The 17561-nt window shown below is 35.5% G+C and overlaps 1 protein-coding gene across 1 annotated transcript; it reads left to right on the forward strand.

Annotated features, from left to right (window-relative positions):
• Positions 1-2259: 2259 nt before the first annotated feature.
• LOC144436462 (gluconolactonase-like) lies at positions 2260-8249 on the forward strand. Its single transcript, XM_078125259.1, has 3 exons — positions 2260-3355; positions 6635-6661; positions 8236-8249. The coding sequence occupies exons 1-3, from the start codon at positions 2260-2262 to the stop codon at positions 8247-8249; spliced, it is 1137 nt and encodes a 378-aa protein (XP_077981385.1).
• The last annotated feature ends 9312 nt before the right edge of the window (positions 8250-17561 follow it).

Raw genomic sequence — 17561 nt, forward strand, 5'->3', positions numbered from 1 at the left:
CAACATTGTTCCATTGATGAAGAGCTCTTCAGGTATAAAAAAAATGCCTAAAATCACAAGAGTGTATATTAAACGAGCATTTTTGTGCACGAATAGTTTCGTTGTGTATTTTGTTAATATACAATAAATGTAGTGGACATACCGGTATATTCCTATATCCTTCTATAAATTAGTCGTGACATTGAACTGTTGTCGTTTCTATGGCGACGAAGCAGCGAAGTGAATCCTTCGCATTGAGAACTGAGGTCAATTACTAAACACGACCTCGAGGTCAATGTTTTTTTTGTTTTTTGTTTTTCTCCGATACAACGTTATCTTCAGATTATTATTTTGAACATAATAATTAGACCTTCACATCATAACATTTAGGATGAACTTTTTAAAAGTAAATGTCGTATCAGTAGCTTTGAAATTCTCTTTTTCTGAAAACAAGAATGTGTTAGTGCACATGACTATGTAGTGGTTTGAAGTAAAATAGGATATGGTAGGGTAAAGGTTTGAAGTAAAGTAGGATAGGGTAGGGTAAAGATTTGAAGTGAAATAGGATAGGGTAGGGTAGGGTGGAGGTTTAAAGTAAAATAGGATAGCATAGGGTAGGGTAGGGTGGAGGTTTAAAGTAAAATAGGATAGCATAGGGTAGGGTAGGGTGGAGGTTTAAAGTAAAATAGGATAGCGTAGGGTAGGGTGGAGGTTTAAAGTAAAATAGGATAGCATAGGGTAGGGTAGGGTGGAGGTTTAAAGTAAAATATGATATGGTAGGGTAGGGTAGGGTGGAGGTTTAAAGTAAAATAGGATAGCATAGGGTAGGGTAGGGTGGAGGTTTAAAGTAGAATAGGGTAGGGTAGGGTAGATGTTTAAAGTAAAATAGGGTAGGGTAGGGTAGAGGTTTAAAGTAAAATAGGGTAGGGTAGGGTAGATGTTTGAAGTAAAATAGGATAGGGTAGGGTGGAGTTTTAAAGTAAAATAGGATAGGGTAGAGGTTTAAAGTAAAGTAAAATATGATAGGGTAGGATAGGATAGAGGTTTAAAGTAAAATAGGATAGGGTAGGGTGGAGGTTTAAAGTAAAATAGGGTAGGGTAGAGTGGAGGTTTAAAGTAAAATAGGATAGGGTAGGGTAGAGGTTTGAAGTAGAATAGGATAGGGTAGAGTAGGGTAGGGTAGAGGTTTAAAGTAAAATAGGATAGGGTAGGGTAGAGGTTTGAAGTAGAATAGGATAGGGTAGGGTGGAGGTTTAAAGTAAAATAGGATAGGGTAGGATAGGGTGGAGGTTTAAAGTAAAATAGGATAGGGTAGGGCGGAGGTTTAAAGTAAAATAGGATAGGGTAGGGTGGAGGTTTAAAGTAAAATAGGATAGGGTAGGGTAGAGGTTTAAAGTAAAATAGGATAGGGTAGGGTAGGGTAGGACAGGGTAGAGGTTTGAAGTAATGCTATATGATCAATATAGATAATGCTTTAAAGTCCCTCTAGTTGATTGGATTGTTTTAGAACTAATTAGTCTTTGATATTATCATGTCATTTTGTTCTCCTTTGTCCTGTCAATATCATGTCGTCATATTGCGATTGTCAACATTGTTCCCTTTCCATTGATGAAGAGCTCTTCAGGTATAAAAAAAATGCCTAAAATCACAAGAGTGTATATTAAACGAGCATTTTTGTGCACGAATAGTTTCGTTGTGTATTTTGTTAATATACAATAAATGTAGTGGACATACCGGTATATTCCTATATCCTTCTATAAATTAGTCGTGACATTGAACTGTTGTCGTTTCTATGGCGACGAAGCAGCGAAGTGAATCCTTCGCATTGAGAACTGAGGTCAATTACTAAACATGACCACGAGATCAATGTTTTTTTTGTTTTTTGTTTTTCTCCGATACAACGTTATCTTCAGATTATTATTTTGAACATAATAATTAGACCTTCACATCATAACATTTAGGATGAATTTTTTTAAAGTAAAGATCGTATCAGTAGCTTTGGAATTCTCTATTTCTGGAAACAAGAATGTGTAAGTGTACGTGGTTATGTTTTTCACATATTATCTGATTGATTTTCACCTTGAACTGAACATGTTGGTGACGCATGCGCGTTACATTACCTTGCAAGGTGATGATTCGCCCAATCGTGCGTAAATATGATTGGGAAAGTCTATTGTTTCGGGATTGTATAAAAATAAAAGTTCAGTGCAAGGGCACCCCAGTTTTCGGAGAACTGTGTTATTAGAGTGGTGCCAGGTGATTTGAACAGACGATCCTATGATGACTGCTATGTTTAGTATGACCAGTCTTCTTACACTTTTTCTCTATGCCACTATTGGATCTGGTGAGAAAAACTTTATCGCCTACTCAGAAGACTTTATTTATATAATTGGAAATGACCCAGAACTCGAGTTACTGGCGAAAAGCAACCAACTGTTAGAGTTTCATGAGGGACCTGTGTATTTTCCTAACGATGATGAAGGCTACCTTCTGTATACTACACAACCTGTGGGTGACTACGACAAACCGAACTCCAAGCCATTGAACTGTATCAGACAATACGATATCAAAAGTGGAAAAGTAACGACGTTTAGGCAAACATCGATTGCAAACATGCCGAATGGGCAATTCCGTGACTCATTGGGACGTCTGTTGACATGTGAACAAGGTTTCAAGGATAGAAAGTCAGCTGGCATCAGTCGAACTAATCTAACAAGTGGAGAGGTAGAAGTGCTGACGGACAATTACTACGGAATGTCACTCAATTCACCAAATGACATTGTAGTCAAGAGTGATGGAACCGTGTGGTTCACCGACCCTTCGTATGGATTTATGCAATCCTTCAGACCAAAACCTGAAGTAGGCGATTTCGTTTACCGTCTCGATACTACAGAACATGATGATGCGGATAGAATGACTGTCGTTACCGATTCCCATAACAAACCTAACGGTCTGGCATTTTCTCCTGATGAACGTTATCTTTACATCACTGACAGCGGAGCTATTCAAACACCGGGTAGCTGGCATCCCGATTTCCCACATCACGTCGTACGTTACGATATCGTCGACGGAAAACGACTTCGTAACAGAGAACTGTTTGCCGTCGTTGGGAACAGTGTAAAAGAAGGTGGAAGTCCCGGGATACCCGACGGTATTAAAGTGGATCAATGTGGTAACATTTACATTGGGGCTGGTGATGGTGTCCAGGTGTTCAATTCTGATGGCGATCTCATTGGAAAAATAATGACACCAACCTTTGTTTCGAATCTTGAATTTGGTGGTAAGCAAGGTAACGACCTTTTCCTCATGGCAAACCCTTCTTTATTCAAAGTGACATTGAACGCCTACGGAACTGGGTTTTCTCCTCGTCAATCGTGTATATCGCCTCCGTTTGCATCTTTACGAAAGAGATTCGATTTTAATTTCATACTGTGTAACACTATCTCACTGTTGACATTTCTTATAATGGTGATATTTTTTATCAGACATCGTAATAATAAGAAAGCAACAAACAAAGAATCTAAGTTGTAACAAAGATGACCTTGTCTCATGAGTTTGCAAACGTGTCTCATTTCAGTATTCCAAGTTCACTCATTGTCTTGTGTACCGTACTGTCCTTGGGCAAACGAATAGCGCCCTCATACTACACCAGTCATAAATTCCAGTCAATTGTTTCCTACCGACCTTGCAATGTGAACGTTAATTTTAAAAAAAATGATTTTGGCCTAAATCATTAATATTTTCCCTACAATATCTGATCTGATCGGTCACATTACATAACACAGAGTTGTATGTGATCAAATTGCGATACATGAAAACTAATATTTTGTCATTATGTAGTCCATTGTCCCAGTGCTACGGTACCGTTCACTCTTAATTTTTTTAAAGTCATTCTCGCGAGTCAAACTGAACGCTAAATTTGCGCGCAATTGCAGCAAAATGGCATTGTGACTTTACGACAATGACTTTTAGAACGGAGCTTCTAAATTTAGCTAGTAACAGAATATACGTTCTATTTGAAATAATCTAATGTAAAACTTGATGGATGTAGAGAGGTAAATACACTGGCAAATTAAAAGTGTTATTACTGAACTATATAGTTGTGCATCGAATGTTATCTGGTTATTTTATAGTAGAGCAAGGACTCCTTATGCAATACCAATACAAGTTTAGGGATTCCATAGACAGCTGAACTACAGTTGAGATAGGGAGTCCAGCTGTAATTTCTTTTAGTAGGGATAGGGAGGACAAATGTTTTTTCTTCTTGTACAGTTTATAGTATAGAGAGTACAGATGTAATTTCGTTATAGTAGGATATTAAGCAAACGATGTAAATTTCTTACACACCAGTGTCTTACCTTATTCTTATATCTATATTCAAACCCACACAATATTTGTTATTTGATTGGTTGAATGACACACCACATAAACGTTGCTGCAGAATCGAAGTAAAATTGTGAATATACTAAAATATTGTCTTAATTAGTATTAGATTTATGTTGAGAACGACTGAAGATTGACTTAGTATACATATAGGTCACGTACAATGGGTAAGCGGTACTTCAGAGAACTATAAAAATGTATTCCCGTAGTATATACTGTGGTTTGAGCCAGCAGAGACCCACTCCCTTAGCACACAATAGCACGCTATCTCTGACAGGGGGCGCTCTAATTAGACAGCTCACGTAATCTGTACATGATCTGAAAACATCGATACCAACAATGTAGAAGTATAGTGTCCGTGACAGGTCAACAACCCAGTCGATCCTCAAGATGAATGAGATTTAATATAATGTGTATTACGTAGTTCTTTGTAAACATAAGACGTGCTACTTTGCACACAGCTTGCCAAACATTCCTGCCTTGTTATACAATTGAGCTTTTAGTGTTATTTCACTTGATGTGAATAAAAGACATTCAAAAAAAAAAAAATTGGTTTTCAGGGTTTGTTGTATGATGTCGATTGCTATATATTCCGTATTCAAATGATCGAACTTCTAAATGTATGTATGTATGTATGTATGTATGTATGTATGTATGTATGTATGTATGTATGTATGTATGTATGTATGTATGTATGTATGTATGTATGTATGTATGTATGTATGTATGTATATGGCGTAGAATGCCTGCCAATATTCGAAAATACAATACTGCAATGACTATATGCAATACTGCAATGACTATATGCAATACTGCAATGACTATATGCAATACTACAATGACTATATGCAATACTGCAATGACTATATGCGATATGACTACATGAGATGACTATATGCGATATGACTACATGAGGTGACTACATGCGATATGACTACATGCGATGTGACTACATGAGATGACTACATGCGATATGACTACATGAGATGACTACATGCGATATGACTACATGAGGTGACTACATGCGATGTGACTACATGAGATGACTACATGCGATATGACTACATGAGATGACTACATGCGACATGACTACATGAGATGACTATATGCAATACTGCGATGATGACATGATATGCGGCGATTTTGTAATGACGTTATGCCATTCGTAGATTATTCAATACGCATAATACGAGTATTAATATGAAACAGGCTAGGGAGTACTCCTCAGCATGTTGCACGTGGTAAGAGGTGGACCATTTGATATCCTGGGGGGGGGGGAGGGCTTGGAAGATTTTTGGGGAAAAAAGATGCCAAATGGATTTGCTTGAAAAAAAAATCCGGATATGAGAGGGTTATGGAAAAAAAAGATGGACCACTGCTGCTAGAAAAAAAATGTCTTGGCAGGGAAATGATGCACAGGTTCGAGTATACTGTTCAAATTGCTCGTACCTCTCCAACCAGGACACTTGTCAAATCATGACAAACAGTTTCAAACACATGTCAGGGACCAGTCAGTTTCGTTAGCCTGTGGTACATATAATATTTGTTCTTGTCTCTGTTTCTTTCATAAATGGTTTAAATATTACTTCATGTAAGGGTTCAAACATAACTATACATAAAAAATATACATATAATACATGTATTACCTAGCTACAACACTAGTTACAGAACATGCCATGTAAGTGTTTGGCTGTTTCACAATCAGTGCTTCACTTATCTTACACTTTGGGGCAAAAGTGAACTTGAAGGTTTTGTAATGGTAACCTTCATACTATTGGATAGTTTATAAAAGAACTTAATCTAAATTGTTCTAGTCTCTTCAGTATGAATTTGTCAAAAGGGATGCTATACTTCCTATTTCAGACACTACATGTATCGACACCACAACTCAAATTCAAGTTTATATTGTACACTAGGTATGACCTCCTAAAGTGCTCTAACACATCAGTAACTTTACTATAAATGCAATATCAATGACCCTATACCAATGTTACAGGCCCACTTTTATAACATGGAAAACTTATGTAAAAAGTTATATTTACTTTAGCTTTTCGATGTTTGGCAATATATATCTCAGAGGCTATGAATAACCTAAAAATCGCCTAAATAGAAACAAAAAACTGCAGATCTGGCGGGGGGGGGGGGGCCTTGGACTCCATCACCCCAGAGGCCACTCATTCGTTAAACCAACAATAAGATTCACCAAAATTGGTAAAACAAAAACTTGAAAAGCTTCTAGGGGAGATCCCCTAGGACCCCCCCCCCATAAGAGGTAGACATGTCCAAGCCTCAAATCAAAGTTCTTCCCTCCACCTCTTACTGTCAAGATGCTATGAAATTTTATTTCAAAAATGTTTCAACCATGTGTAGTTGCTTTTTTTTTACATGTTAGAGCTGTCTTGTAAAGCTTGCAAATTATTGTCTGAAAGTGTCTGTGAATAGCCTAAACATTGCTTGAGAAGTAAAAAACCTCGAGGGCTTCTAGGGGGACCCCCGAGAACCCCCCGTAAGAGGTAGACATGTTCCAGTCTCAAATCAAAGTTCTTTCCTCCAACTCTTACTGTCAAGATGCTATGAAACTTTATTTCAAAAATGTTTCAACCTCACAGAGTTGCTTTTTACATGTTAGAGCTGTCTTGTAAAATTTGTAAATTATTGTCTGAAAGTGTCTGTGAATAGCCTAAACATTGCCTTTAGAAGTAAAAATCATCCAGGCCGTTTTCTAGGGGGAGATCGGCTAGAAACCCCCCCCCCCCCCCATTCACAGACACTCGCACAAGAGGTGGACATATCCCAGTCCCAAAGCTCTTCCCTCTACAACTTACTGTCAGATGCTATGAAACTTTATGCAGGGGGGGGGGGGGGGGGTCAGTGACTTTTTGTCGGCCCAATGGAAAAAAAAACACTGACAACCCCCCCATCCCCCAATCTGGAGAAACTGACCGGTCTATCTGAATGTTTGAGCTCACCAATCAAGTTTCCGATTTGTATTTTCAGTGTGTCACCATACCATGGCATGCTTATTTAATTGAAAATCAAACATGTATGAAATATGTAGTTTTTTAAATATAATATATGTGTGATAGAACAGCATCTTTTTACTCTCTCTATTACCGTGTGCCAAAACCAAACAGAAAATTGTGGCAACAAATGTAGGTGTTCAACATTGACGTAAAAAAAATCCGGATATCTCAAAGAAGCAAAGAAAAAAGTTGCCAGCATAGGCGAAGGAGAAAAAAATAATTCTCAGGCAAGCAGGTGGGAAAAAAAATAATGACTCTCCACCAATCTTCAAAGCCCCCCAGGATATCGAATGGTCTACCCCTTATGCATATTGAATAATCTACGAATGGCATAACGTCATTACAAAATCGCCGCATATCATGTCATCATCTCGCATCGCAGTATTGCATGTAGTCATCTAATGTAGTCATATCGCATGTAGTCATCTCATGTAGTCACATCGCATGTAGTCACCTCATGTAGTCATATCGCATGTAGTCATCTCATGTAGTCATATCGCACGTAGTCATCTCATGTAGTCATATCGCATGTAGTCACCTCATGTAGTCATATCGTATGTAGTCATCTCATGTAGTCACATCGCATGTAGTCACCTCATGTAGTCACCTCATGTAGTCATATCGCATGTAGTCATCTCATGTAGTCATGTGTGTCATTTAGATTTATTGTCATGTGTGCATCATTCGCCTTGTTGTGTGTGCGTCATTTATAGTCACGAGCACAGGGCACGTATTATTGCTTAGATTGCCGCCCTGGATCGCCGTTTTCTTAGGAAAATATCGTACGAATCCTGCTGCTACAAATGTGTCAATCTCTAAAGTAGCGGAAATGTTTTTTCCTTACTTACAGGTAGGAATATATAGTCAAAAGGTTGTTATATCTAGTCTGTAGACCAGGAAAACAACAATCTAAGAAATATTACACGCCCCTGTGGTCATACGTGCATTACTTGCCTTATGTGTGTCATTTATTTCCATACGCTAGTCATTTGCCATAAGATGTGTGTCATTTGCTCTTACGCATACATAATTAATTTTGTGTGTCACTTACGTTAGACTGTAAGATACGTCCTGACGTTCCGCCCTCACCGGCGTGGGAGGGGTTGGCTGAAGTGTGAGGGCGCCCCATCACGGCGTACCTTACAGACTACACTTACGTTCATCATCATCATCACACATCATGATCAAATGTAGACGAATAATAAAAAGTAAGTACCCTAGAGAAGACACTTAACACTCTAAGCCGTCAGATGTAGGTGATGTACACTTGATATCTTGTAGATGTAATAGAAATTGCCTTGAATGACAGCCACAAAAGCCAGACGATAGTACTTTCAGTTGGTCATTATATGTATAGACTATTTATAGAACTTATGGTATATTTTATTTCATTTATTTCATTCATCTAGATTAACTGGTATATACCGAGTACCGTTATGATATGGCAAGTCGGGCAAAAAAGTCCCCTGAACGTTAGATCCTTGATATTTTTATTGTCCATTCCTAATCCCAATGATATGATGTACAGGGTTGGTAGAACTTCACTGAACTCTGTTGAAATGTGGCGCATGAAATATTGAATCTAACGTCCATATTATCTAGTCAATGCTAGGGGTATCATTGCTGCCAAGCAATTCTTTGTCGCTTCCTTTGAGTTGCCATACATACCCTTTTATATACAATAGGCCACAGTTTTTCCTTTATTTTTATTTATTACTTTTATTTATTTATTTATTTTTTTTTTTTTTGGGGGGGGGCAAGTTTAATACACACACTCACAATGCTTGACAGCCAATAGTGAGGAGTTATGAGGGTATGGTGCCATTATAACTCTCAAACATGAAAACCTATAGTTTGTGTTGGTGTTGGTGTAAAAATAACTTGAATATGACACAGGGCGAACATGACGAATGCAGGTGGAGACGCGGGAAGGATGGCGAATGCAGATGAAGACGCAGCGAAGATGATGAATGCAAACGGAGACGTGGTGAAATTGGTGACAGTGGTGGAAGTGCGAAATTTGTGTCTGTGGATGTTAAGTATGAGAGAAAGTCCATAGCCAGGCAAGTGAAAATAATCCAAACTACCGACCCTCTGACCTAACCTAACCTGTGGTCATGCGTAGTGATGGCAAAAAAGGACCGAGGCGTGAGGTAGTTGATGGCGATGATGATGAAAATAAGGGTAGTATTTGAAATGTGTAGGTTGGAGAGGGGGTTATAAGAACAACAGTCACTCATTCATTCATTCATACTTAGAAAAGTAAAAGCATTTTAATTTCACAAGATTTTGATAATCATTTTCTTTGGCCTTTGTAACCATCTATTGTTTTGTTACAGTTCCATGCTAATGTTATAAAAAAATAGTATAAAAATTAAAATTACTGAAAATGTAATATGTAAAATTAACTATATATGCAGTGTGCGTGAACAAAAAGAGTGTTTCCTGTCAACAGATGGGCAGGACATTGTGTTTTTATATTTGTCAGGGGGGGGGGGATTGTTTTGTGGATGAATTGCAGGGGGGGGTCACTATTTTTAAGTACAACATGAACGGTTGCTAGTATTCAATTCCCACATTTCTTGCAATAGTGCTATTTAATACCGGGTGCTAGTATTCAATTCCCACATTTCTTGCAATAGTGCTATTTAATACCGGGTGCTAGTATTCAATTCCTACATTTCTTGCAATAGTGCTATTTAATATCGGGTGCTATTATTCAATTCCCACATGTCTTGCAATAGTGCTATTTAATACCAGGTGCTATTATTCAATTCCCACATTTCTGGCAATAGTGCTATTTAATACCGGTTGCTAGTATTCAATTCCCACATTTCTTGCAATAGTGCTATTTAATACCGGTTGCTAGTATTCAATTCCCACATTTCTTGCAATAGTGCTATTTAATACCGGGTGCTAGTATTCAATTCCCACATTTCTTGCAATAGTGCTATTTAATACCGGGTGCTAGTATTCAATTCCCACATTTCTTGCAATAGTGCTATTTAATATCGGGTGCTAGTATTCAATTCCCACATTTCTTGCAATAGTGCTATTTAATACCGGTTGCTAGTATTCAATTCCCACATTTCTTGCAATAGTGCTATTTAATACCGGTTGCTAGTATTCAATTCCCACATTTCTTGCAATAGTGCTATTTAATACCAGGTGCTGGTATTCAATTCCCACATGTCTTGCAATAGTGCTATTTAATATCGAGTGCTACTATTCAATTCCCACATGTCTTGCAATAGTGCTATTTAATAATGGATGCTAGTATTCAATTCCCACATTTCTTGCAATAGTGCTATTTAATACCGGGTGCTATTATTGAAGTGTAATAGTGACCCACTTTGAGTGTTATATTATCCATATCCATATTATTGATAATGGTCTTTCTGAGACCTCGACTTTTGACCTCGACCTGTATCTTCAAGGTCAAATAGCCAAACATTAATCATAGTGCATAGTATACAGCAGAGATGCATAGACCAATTTCAACCAAGCCTGGCACAAATGTCAAACTTCACATTTTGTGCACAAGCTCAGTCTGGTAGCTTAATACATAGAAACCTAAATTAAATGACTTAATACCCATTTTATTTATAATGAGCTTTGAGACCTTGTCATTGCTTTGTTTTGTGACCTTTGCAATGATGACAAAATATTGGCCATATTTGTCATAAAAAATTCTGAATTTGACTTGGCTAGTAAGTTGAAATATTGAAGACTGTCTTTGATGAAGACTTGATGAAAATTTATCAGTTTACGAACAACTTTCAGATGAATATTTGAGGCTACATCACTTTTCATCTGTGTTCATGACAGCACAGATCAATTGTAGATGAACAGCAAAGATAAGTAAAGAACTTCTAGATGACGCTTACCATTCATAGCTTTTAGGTGTAAGTGATGTATACTTGATATTCTGTAGACGTACCATATAATAGATATTGCCTTGAAATACACAGCCATGGATACACTAAAGACGACAGTACCTTAAATTCACTCAGTCATTAGTAGCATTTTTATGCCAACAATTATTTAGACTGAGAATGTAGTCATACTCGTATGGTAATTCTGGCTATATGGTCCCCTGGATTTGAGAGTTTAATTTGAATGTTTGTAGTGAAATTGACCAACCCACCCCCCTGATAAAAAGAGGATTAAATGTTTGATAGCTCTCTACTGAGCTCTGTATGCAGTTGAATTTAGGCCGCATTGAAAATTGATTACTCTAAAATCCATATTATCTAGTCAATGCTAGGGGTGTCACCGCTGCCAAGCAATTCTTTGTTGCCAATTTGAATCACCATACAAGGACACATACTTTTTTTTTGGGGGGGGGGAGAGGGTTAACATACATGCACATGCTTGACTGCGAATATGAAGAGTTATAATGGAATGTGCCATTATAACTCTAAACCATACAAACATACATACAGAAAGTTAAAATGAATGGGGGACTTTATTGTATTGTTGTAATGAATATGACGCACAACGGTGATGGCAAATAAAGATGGCGACACGGCAGTAATAGAGATGGCGGCGACACGGCGGAGGTTTATGAGGTTTATGTGTGTTGGTATGAGAGATTAAGGCCATAGACAGCAAGTGAAAAATATGTAAAACCTACAAAGGACTAACCAACGAACCATTGCCAACCAACCAACCAACCGACCAACCGACCAACCAACCAACCAACCAAACAACCAAACAACCAACCGACCAACCAACCAACCAACCAACCAACCAACCGACCAACCAACCAACCAACGCCAACCAACCAAACAACAAAGTAATCAACCCTAGAGACCCACCTAGTCAGAGAAAACCAAAATCCACAAGAAACCAGACGTACGGAAAGGGATAACAAAAATCGAGGAGTGCTGTTTGTGTATGTCAATATGTAATATATGATCATGTGCAGCAAAGACTGCGGACCGAAACGCGAGGTAGATGATGGCGCAGATATGACAATTGGTGCCGGAGACGCAAAAATGATAGTGTATTTGATGTACGTATGTTGGAAGGGGTGAGGTGGGATAGTTAAAAGAGCAATCACTCATGCAGCCATACAAACTAAAAAAAACTCAAAAAACTTACTTGGTGCTGATGTCTGAAACTGTTTTTCTGTTCTTCTAAACTCCTCCAAAAGTTCTACTAATAAAATAACTTAAAAATACATATCAATACATAAATTACATTTTAATAGATATACATAAATGCAAAATACACATCAGTATAGTAATAATCAAATACATCGATCAGTCTTGGGTCTTCTTATCACCACAGGCTAAAAGAAAGAAATTTAAGAAATAGTATAAGAATTGAAGTATTCACTCACAATGCAATTATATTATTTTCTAAATTTATTTTATATTGCAGACATGACAATCAAATAGAAATAAAGTTTCTAAATCTAACTTTCAATGTATAAACATATTAAATATTAAAAAGAAAGTTTTTTGACTCACATTTTCCATCATTTGTCCATCTTTGTCGAGCCTGGCTTCCTGAAAATAAACTTGCATGGAAATTGTATTAATACAGTTTGGTTAATATATTGTGTTTTATTTAATAAAATAATGAAAAAATACATTCAATATAAATTACATTTACCAAAGTGCTCCCATATGGTTGATATTAAATTTTCAAGGTTATAATTTGTAGACAATATTTTTTTATGAAATGGGGTGAAAGGAAGAAATCAAATCTTGACGAAGGTAAACTTGCCCAGGTTTGGGAAACCACTATAAAGAAAGAACTGTGTGTATAAATTTGCAAACACAGTATAATTAATTGATTTTTTATTGTTCTACTGTTTCTCCCTGAAAAATCGACCCCAATGGTTAGAAAAGCCAATGAGAATAAGTCAAGCAAAAACATTTTTATACTATTAAATTGATTATGAAATAATAACTGACTAAAGTTGCATAAAGTGGGTAGAATTTGTATGTGTTATCAAAATGTGTATTTTTGTCCTATCTCAGAGAATTAAATTTTTTTTGCAGAAGTAATATGGGAGGGGGGGGGGGTGCACAACTCCCATAGGTGGGAAAGGTCTGCTGGAAAGCAGTGTTTTTTTGTATACTTTTCTGGGCTGGAAAACTTTGGAAAACCCTGCTCAGCTGGACTGATAGATTTTGCTTCAGTTGCAGCTTAGAATAAATCTATAAATTTCAAAACATTATTACAATTCTTAAAAGTGAGATTTCATTTTCCAAAAGACAATTAATTTGGTCAGTTTTTAGCTATTTCATCGTACAAACTGCTGCCTGTATCTATCATAGATCTGTAGCGTATCTATTTTGTGCTATAAAGTTGGTATTAGAAAGTGTCTCCATTTTTGGGTATGTAGTATGACAACAGTAAGGGCTTGGTAATCTTAGCAAAGCCTCCTAGTATCATTTCACACAGAGTTGTCCTGTCATATGAACATGTTTAATGAGAGTAATCCATAATGCCAATACTATTTCAACTTTAAGTGCAATTAATTATGAAAGGAGAACAGTCATTGGTGCCTAATTATGTGCTTATTTACTATATATTAGTATTTATTATATATTAGTATTTATCATACATTAGTATTTATTATATTAGTACTTATTACTTATTAGTGATTATTTATTATATGTTATTATTATTACCCTAAAGTTATTATTATTATTATTGTTATTAAGATAGAATTTAATAGTAGGGCCGGCAAAGAAAATTTATCTAAAGTGTGCTTCTTTGAACTAGTATTGGCAAAATAAACCACTTTTATTAATTTTGTTCACATGACCATATATCCCAGGATGAGGTGGGCAACTCTTTGTGAAATGACATAGGGAGGCTATGTTGAAACCCCCAAAAACCAAACTGTTGTCATACTACACACCCTAAAAATGGTCTGACTCTTTCTTATACCAACTGTATCACTCAAAATACATACTATACAGGTCTATAATACATGCAGACGGTAGTTCATATGATGTAATACCTAAAAACTGATCAAAAATAATTAATTTTTTGAGAAATGAAATCTTACTTTTAGCAATTGTAAGAATTATTTTGAAAAATATATCAATATTTTGAACTACAATTAAAATAAAATCAACCAGTCTAGATGGGCAGGGTTATCCAAAATCTTCTCGCCTAGAAAAGTATATACCCTATATCATACATGTACATGTACCTTATGACATATGCATACAGACTTTACAGCAGACCTTCCCCGTATAGTCCATGGGAGCTCAAGGCCAGGTTTCAAAATAAAGCTTGTTTTATGATTAATTATGCAGAAAATATTGATTTTTGATGACAAATATGGCATATTTTCCGAATGACATGTCACCTTTGTGCCAGTTTTGAAAGAAATCAGATATTGGAAGTCTGAGCCCATTGTAATAGTCACTCACTTTGGGGGACTAAAAGTGCTTTTGCTGGATGAATTCTATTCCCTTTTCTAAACATTGTGATCTCTGATTGAGAGAGAAACACAAGTGTGGTAAACCATAATATTTTTGTTCAAAATTTCAATTGATAAATATTGAATCAAACTTTTATGATTCAGTTTTAATTTAGCAAAACCAATTGCAACCTACAGGGGCATTTTGGTTTACACCAGTTATATTTTTACAGCTTTTATATTATTTATTTTTTACAGAGGTTAATGAGGGAGATGGTAGTTCTCTTATAAAAACTTTTTTTTAAAACTCCTCCCATGTAACAAAAACTACTCTAATGGTGAAAAACTAATGGTCCTTGCTCAGTGCTCGGGGATCATCATGTTATAGACTTTTTGTAATTACAGATTTTTAGTTGTAGTCTTTTTAGCCCTAATTTGCATATCACTGATGAAATTATCATATCAAGAATACATCTTAATCTAATTATAGACAACCAAAAAGACATTTTTAGATCATAATTTACATATCACTGATTGGATCATGTTATAGACCTTTTGTAAATATAGACTTAGTTTTAGTCTTTATAGCCCTAATTTGCATATCACTGATGAGATAAACACATCAAGAATACATCTTAAACTAATGATAGATTTTTTACCATAAATACACATTTTTAGGCACTAATTTGCATATTACTGATTGGATCATCTTATTATAGACTTTTTAAAATAAAGACCGTTAGTTTTAGGCTTTTTAGCCCTAATTTGCATATCATCGATGAGATCATAGTATTAAGAATACATCTTAAACTAATGATAGACTTTTGACCAAAAAGCCACATTATTAGCCCCTAATTTGCATATCACTGAAGAGATCATCTTGTTATAGACGTTTTGTAAATATAGACTTTTAGTTTGAGGCTTTTTAGCCCTAATTTGCATATCACTGATGAGATCATGGTATTAAGAATACATCTAAATCTAATGATAGATTTTTGACCAAAAAGACACATTTTCAGACACTAATTTGCATATTACTGATTGGATCATCTTCTTATAGCATTTTTGTAAGTATAGACTTTTAGTTTTAGTCTTTTTAGCCCTAATTTGCATATCACTGATGAGATAAACACATCAAGAGTACATCTTAATCTCTTGATAGATTTTTGACCAAAAAGACACGTTATTAGGCACTAATTTGCATATTACTGATTGGATCAACTTGTTATAGACTTTCTTTTAGTTTGAGTCTTTTAAGCCCTAATTTGCATATCACTGATGAGATAAACACATCAAGAGTACATCTTAATCTAATGATAGACTTTTGACCAAAAAGACACGTTATTAGGCACTAATTTGCATATTACTGATTGGATCATCTTGTTATAGACTTTGTAAATATAGACTTTTAGTTTTAGTCTTTGTAGCCCTAATTTGCATATCACTAATGAGATAAACACATCAAAATTACATCTTAATCTAATGATAGAATTTTGACCAAAAAGACATATTATTAGGCACTAATTTGCATATTACTGATTGGATCATCTTGTTATAGACTTTCTTTTAGTTTGAGTCTTTTTAGCCCTAATTTGCATATCACTGATGAGATAAACACATCAAAATTACATCTTAATCTAATGATAGACTTTTGACCAAAAAGACACATTATTAGACACTAATTTGCATATTACTGATTGGATCATCTTGTTATAGACTTTCTTTTAGTTTGAGTCTTTTTAGCCCTAATTTGCATATCAGTGATGAGATAAACACATCAAGAATACATCTTAATCTAATGATAGACTTTTGACCAAAAAGACACGTTATTAGGCACTAATTTGCATATTACTGATTGGATCATCTTGTTATAGACTTTCTTTTAGTTTAAGTCTTTTTAGCCCTAATTTGCATATCAGTGATGAGATAAACACATCAAGAATACATCTTAATCTAATGATAGACTTTTGACCAAAAAGACATATTATTAGGCACTAATTTGCATATTACTGATTGGATCATCTTGTTATAGACTTTATAAATATAGACTTTTAGTTTTAGTCTTTGTAGCCCTAATTTGCATATCACTAATGAGATAAACACATCAAAATTACATCTTAATCTAATGATAGAATTTTGACCAAAAAGACACATTATTAGGCACTAATTTGCATATTACTGATTGGATCATCTTGTTATAGACTTTCTTTTAGTTTGAGTCTTTTTAGCCCTAATTTGCATATCACTGATGAGATAAACACATCAAGAGTACATCTTAATCTAATGATAGACTTTTGACCAAAAAGACACATTATTAGACACTAATTTGCATATTACTGATTGGATCATCTTGTTATAGACTTTCTTTTAGTTTGAGTCTTTTTAGCCCTAATTTGCATATCACTGATGAGATAAACACATCAAGAGTACATCTTAATCTAATGATAGACTTTTGACCAAAAAGACACATTATTAGACACTAATTTGCATATTACTGATTGGATCATCTTGTTATAGACTTTCTTTTAGTTTGAGTCTTTTTAGCCCTAATTTGCATATCACTGATGAGATAAACACATCAAGAGTACATCTTAATCTAATGATAGACTTTTGACCAAAAAGACACATTATTAGACACTAATTTGCATATTACTGATTGGATCATCTTGTTATAGACTTTCTTTTAGTTTGAGTCTTTTTAGCCCTAATTTGCATATCAGTGATGAGATAAACACATCAAGAATACATCTTAATCTAATGATAGACTTTTGACCAAAAAGACA

The sequence above is a fragment of the Glandiceps talaboti genome, chromosome 6, assembly GCF_964340395.1.
Source record: "Glandiceps talaboti chromosome 6, keGlaTala1.1, whole genome shotgun sequence".
NCBI classification, from domain to species: Eukaryota; Metazoa; Hemichordata; class Enteropneusta; family Spengelidae; genus Glandiceps; species Glandiceps talaboti.

Excerpts from the sequence above, each read along its gene's own strand:
- LOC144436462 (XM_078125259.1), top strand. The coding sequence starts at position 2,260 with ATGACTGCTATGTTTAGTATGACCAGTCTTCTTACACTTTTTCTCTAT. Across the intron at positions 3,356-6,634 it reads GTTTTCTCCTCGTCAATCGT|GTAGACATGTCCAAGCCTCA; the intron begins GTATATCGCCTC and ends CCCCCATAAGAG.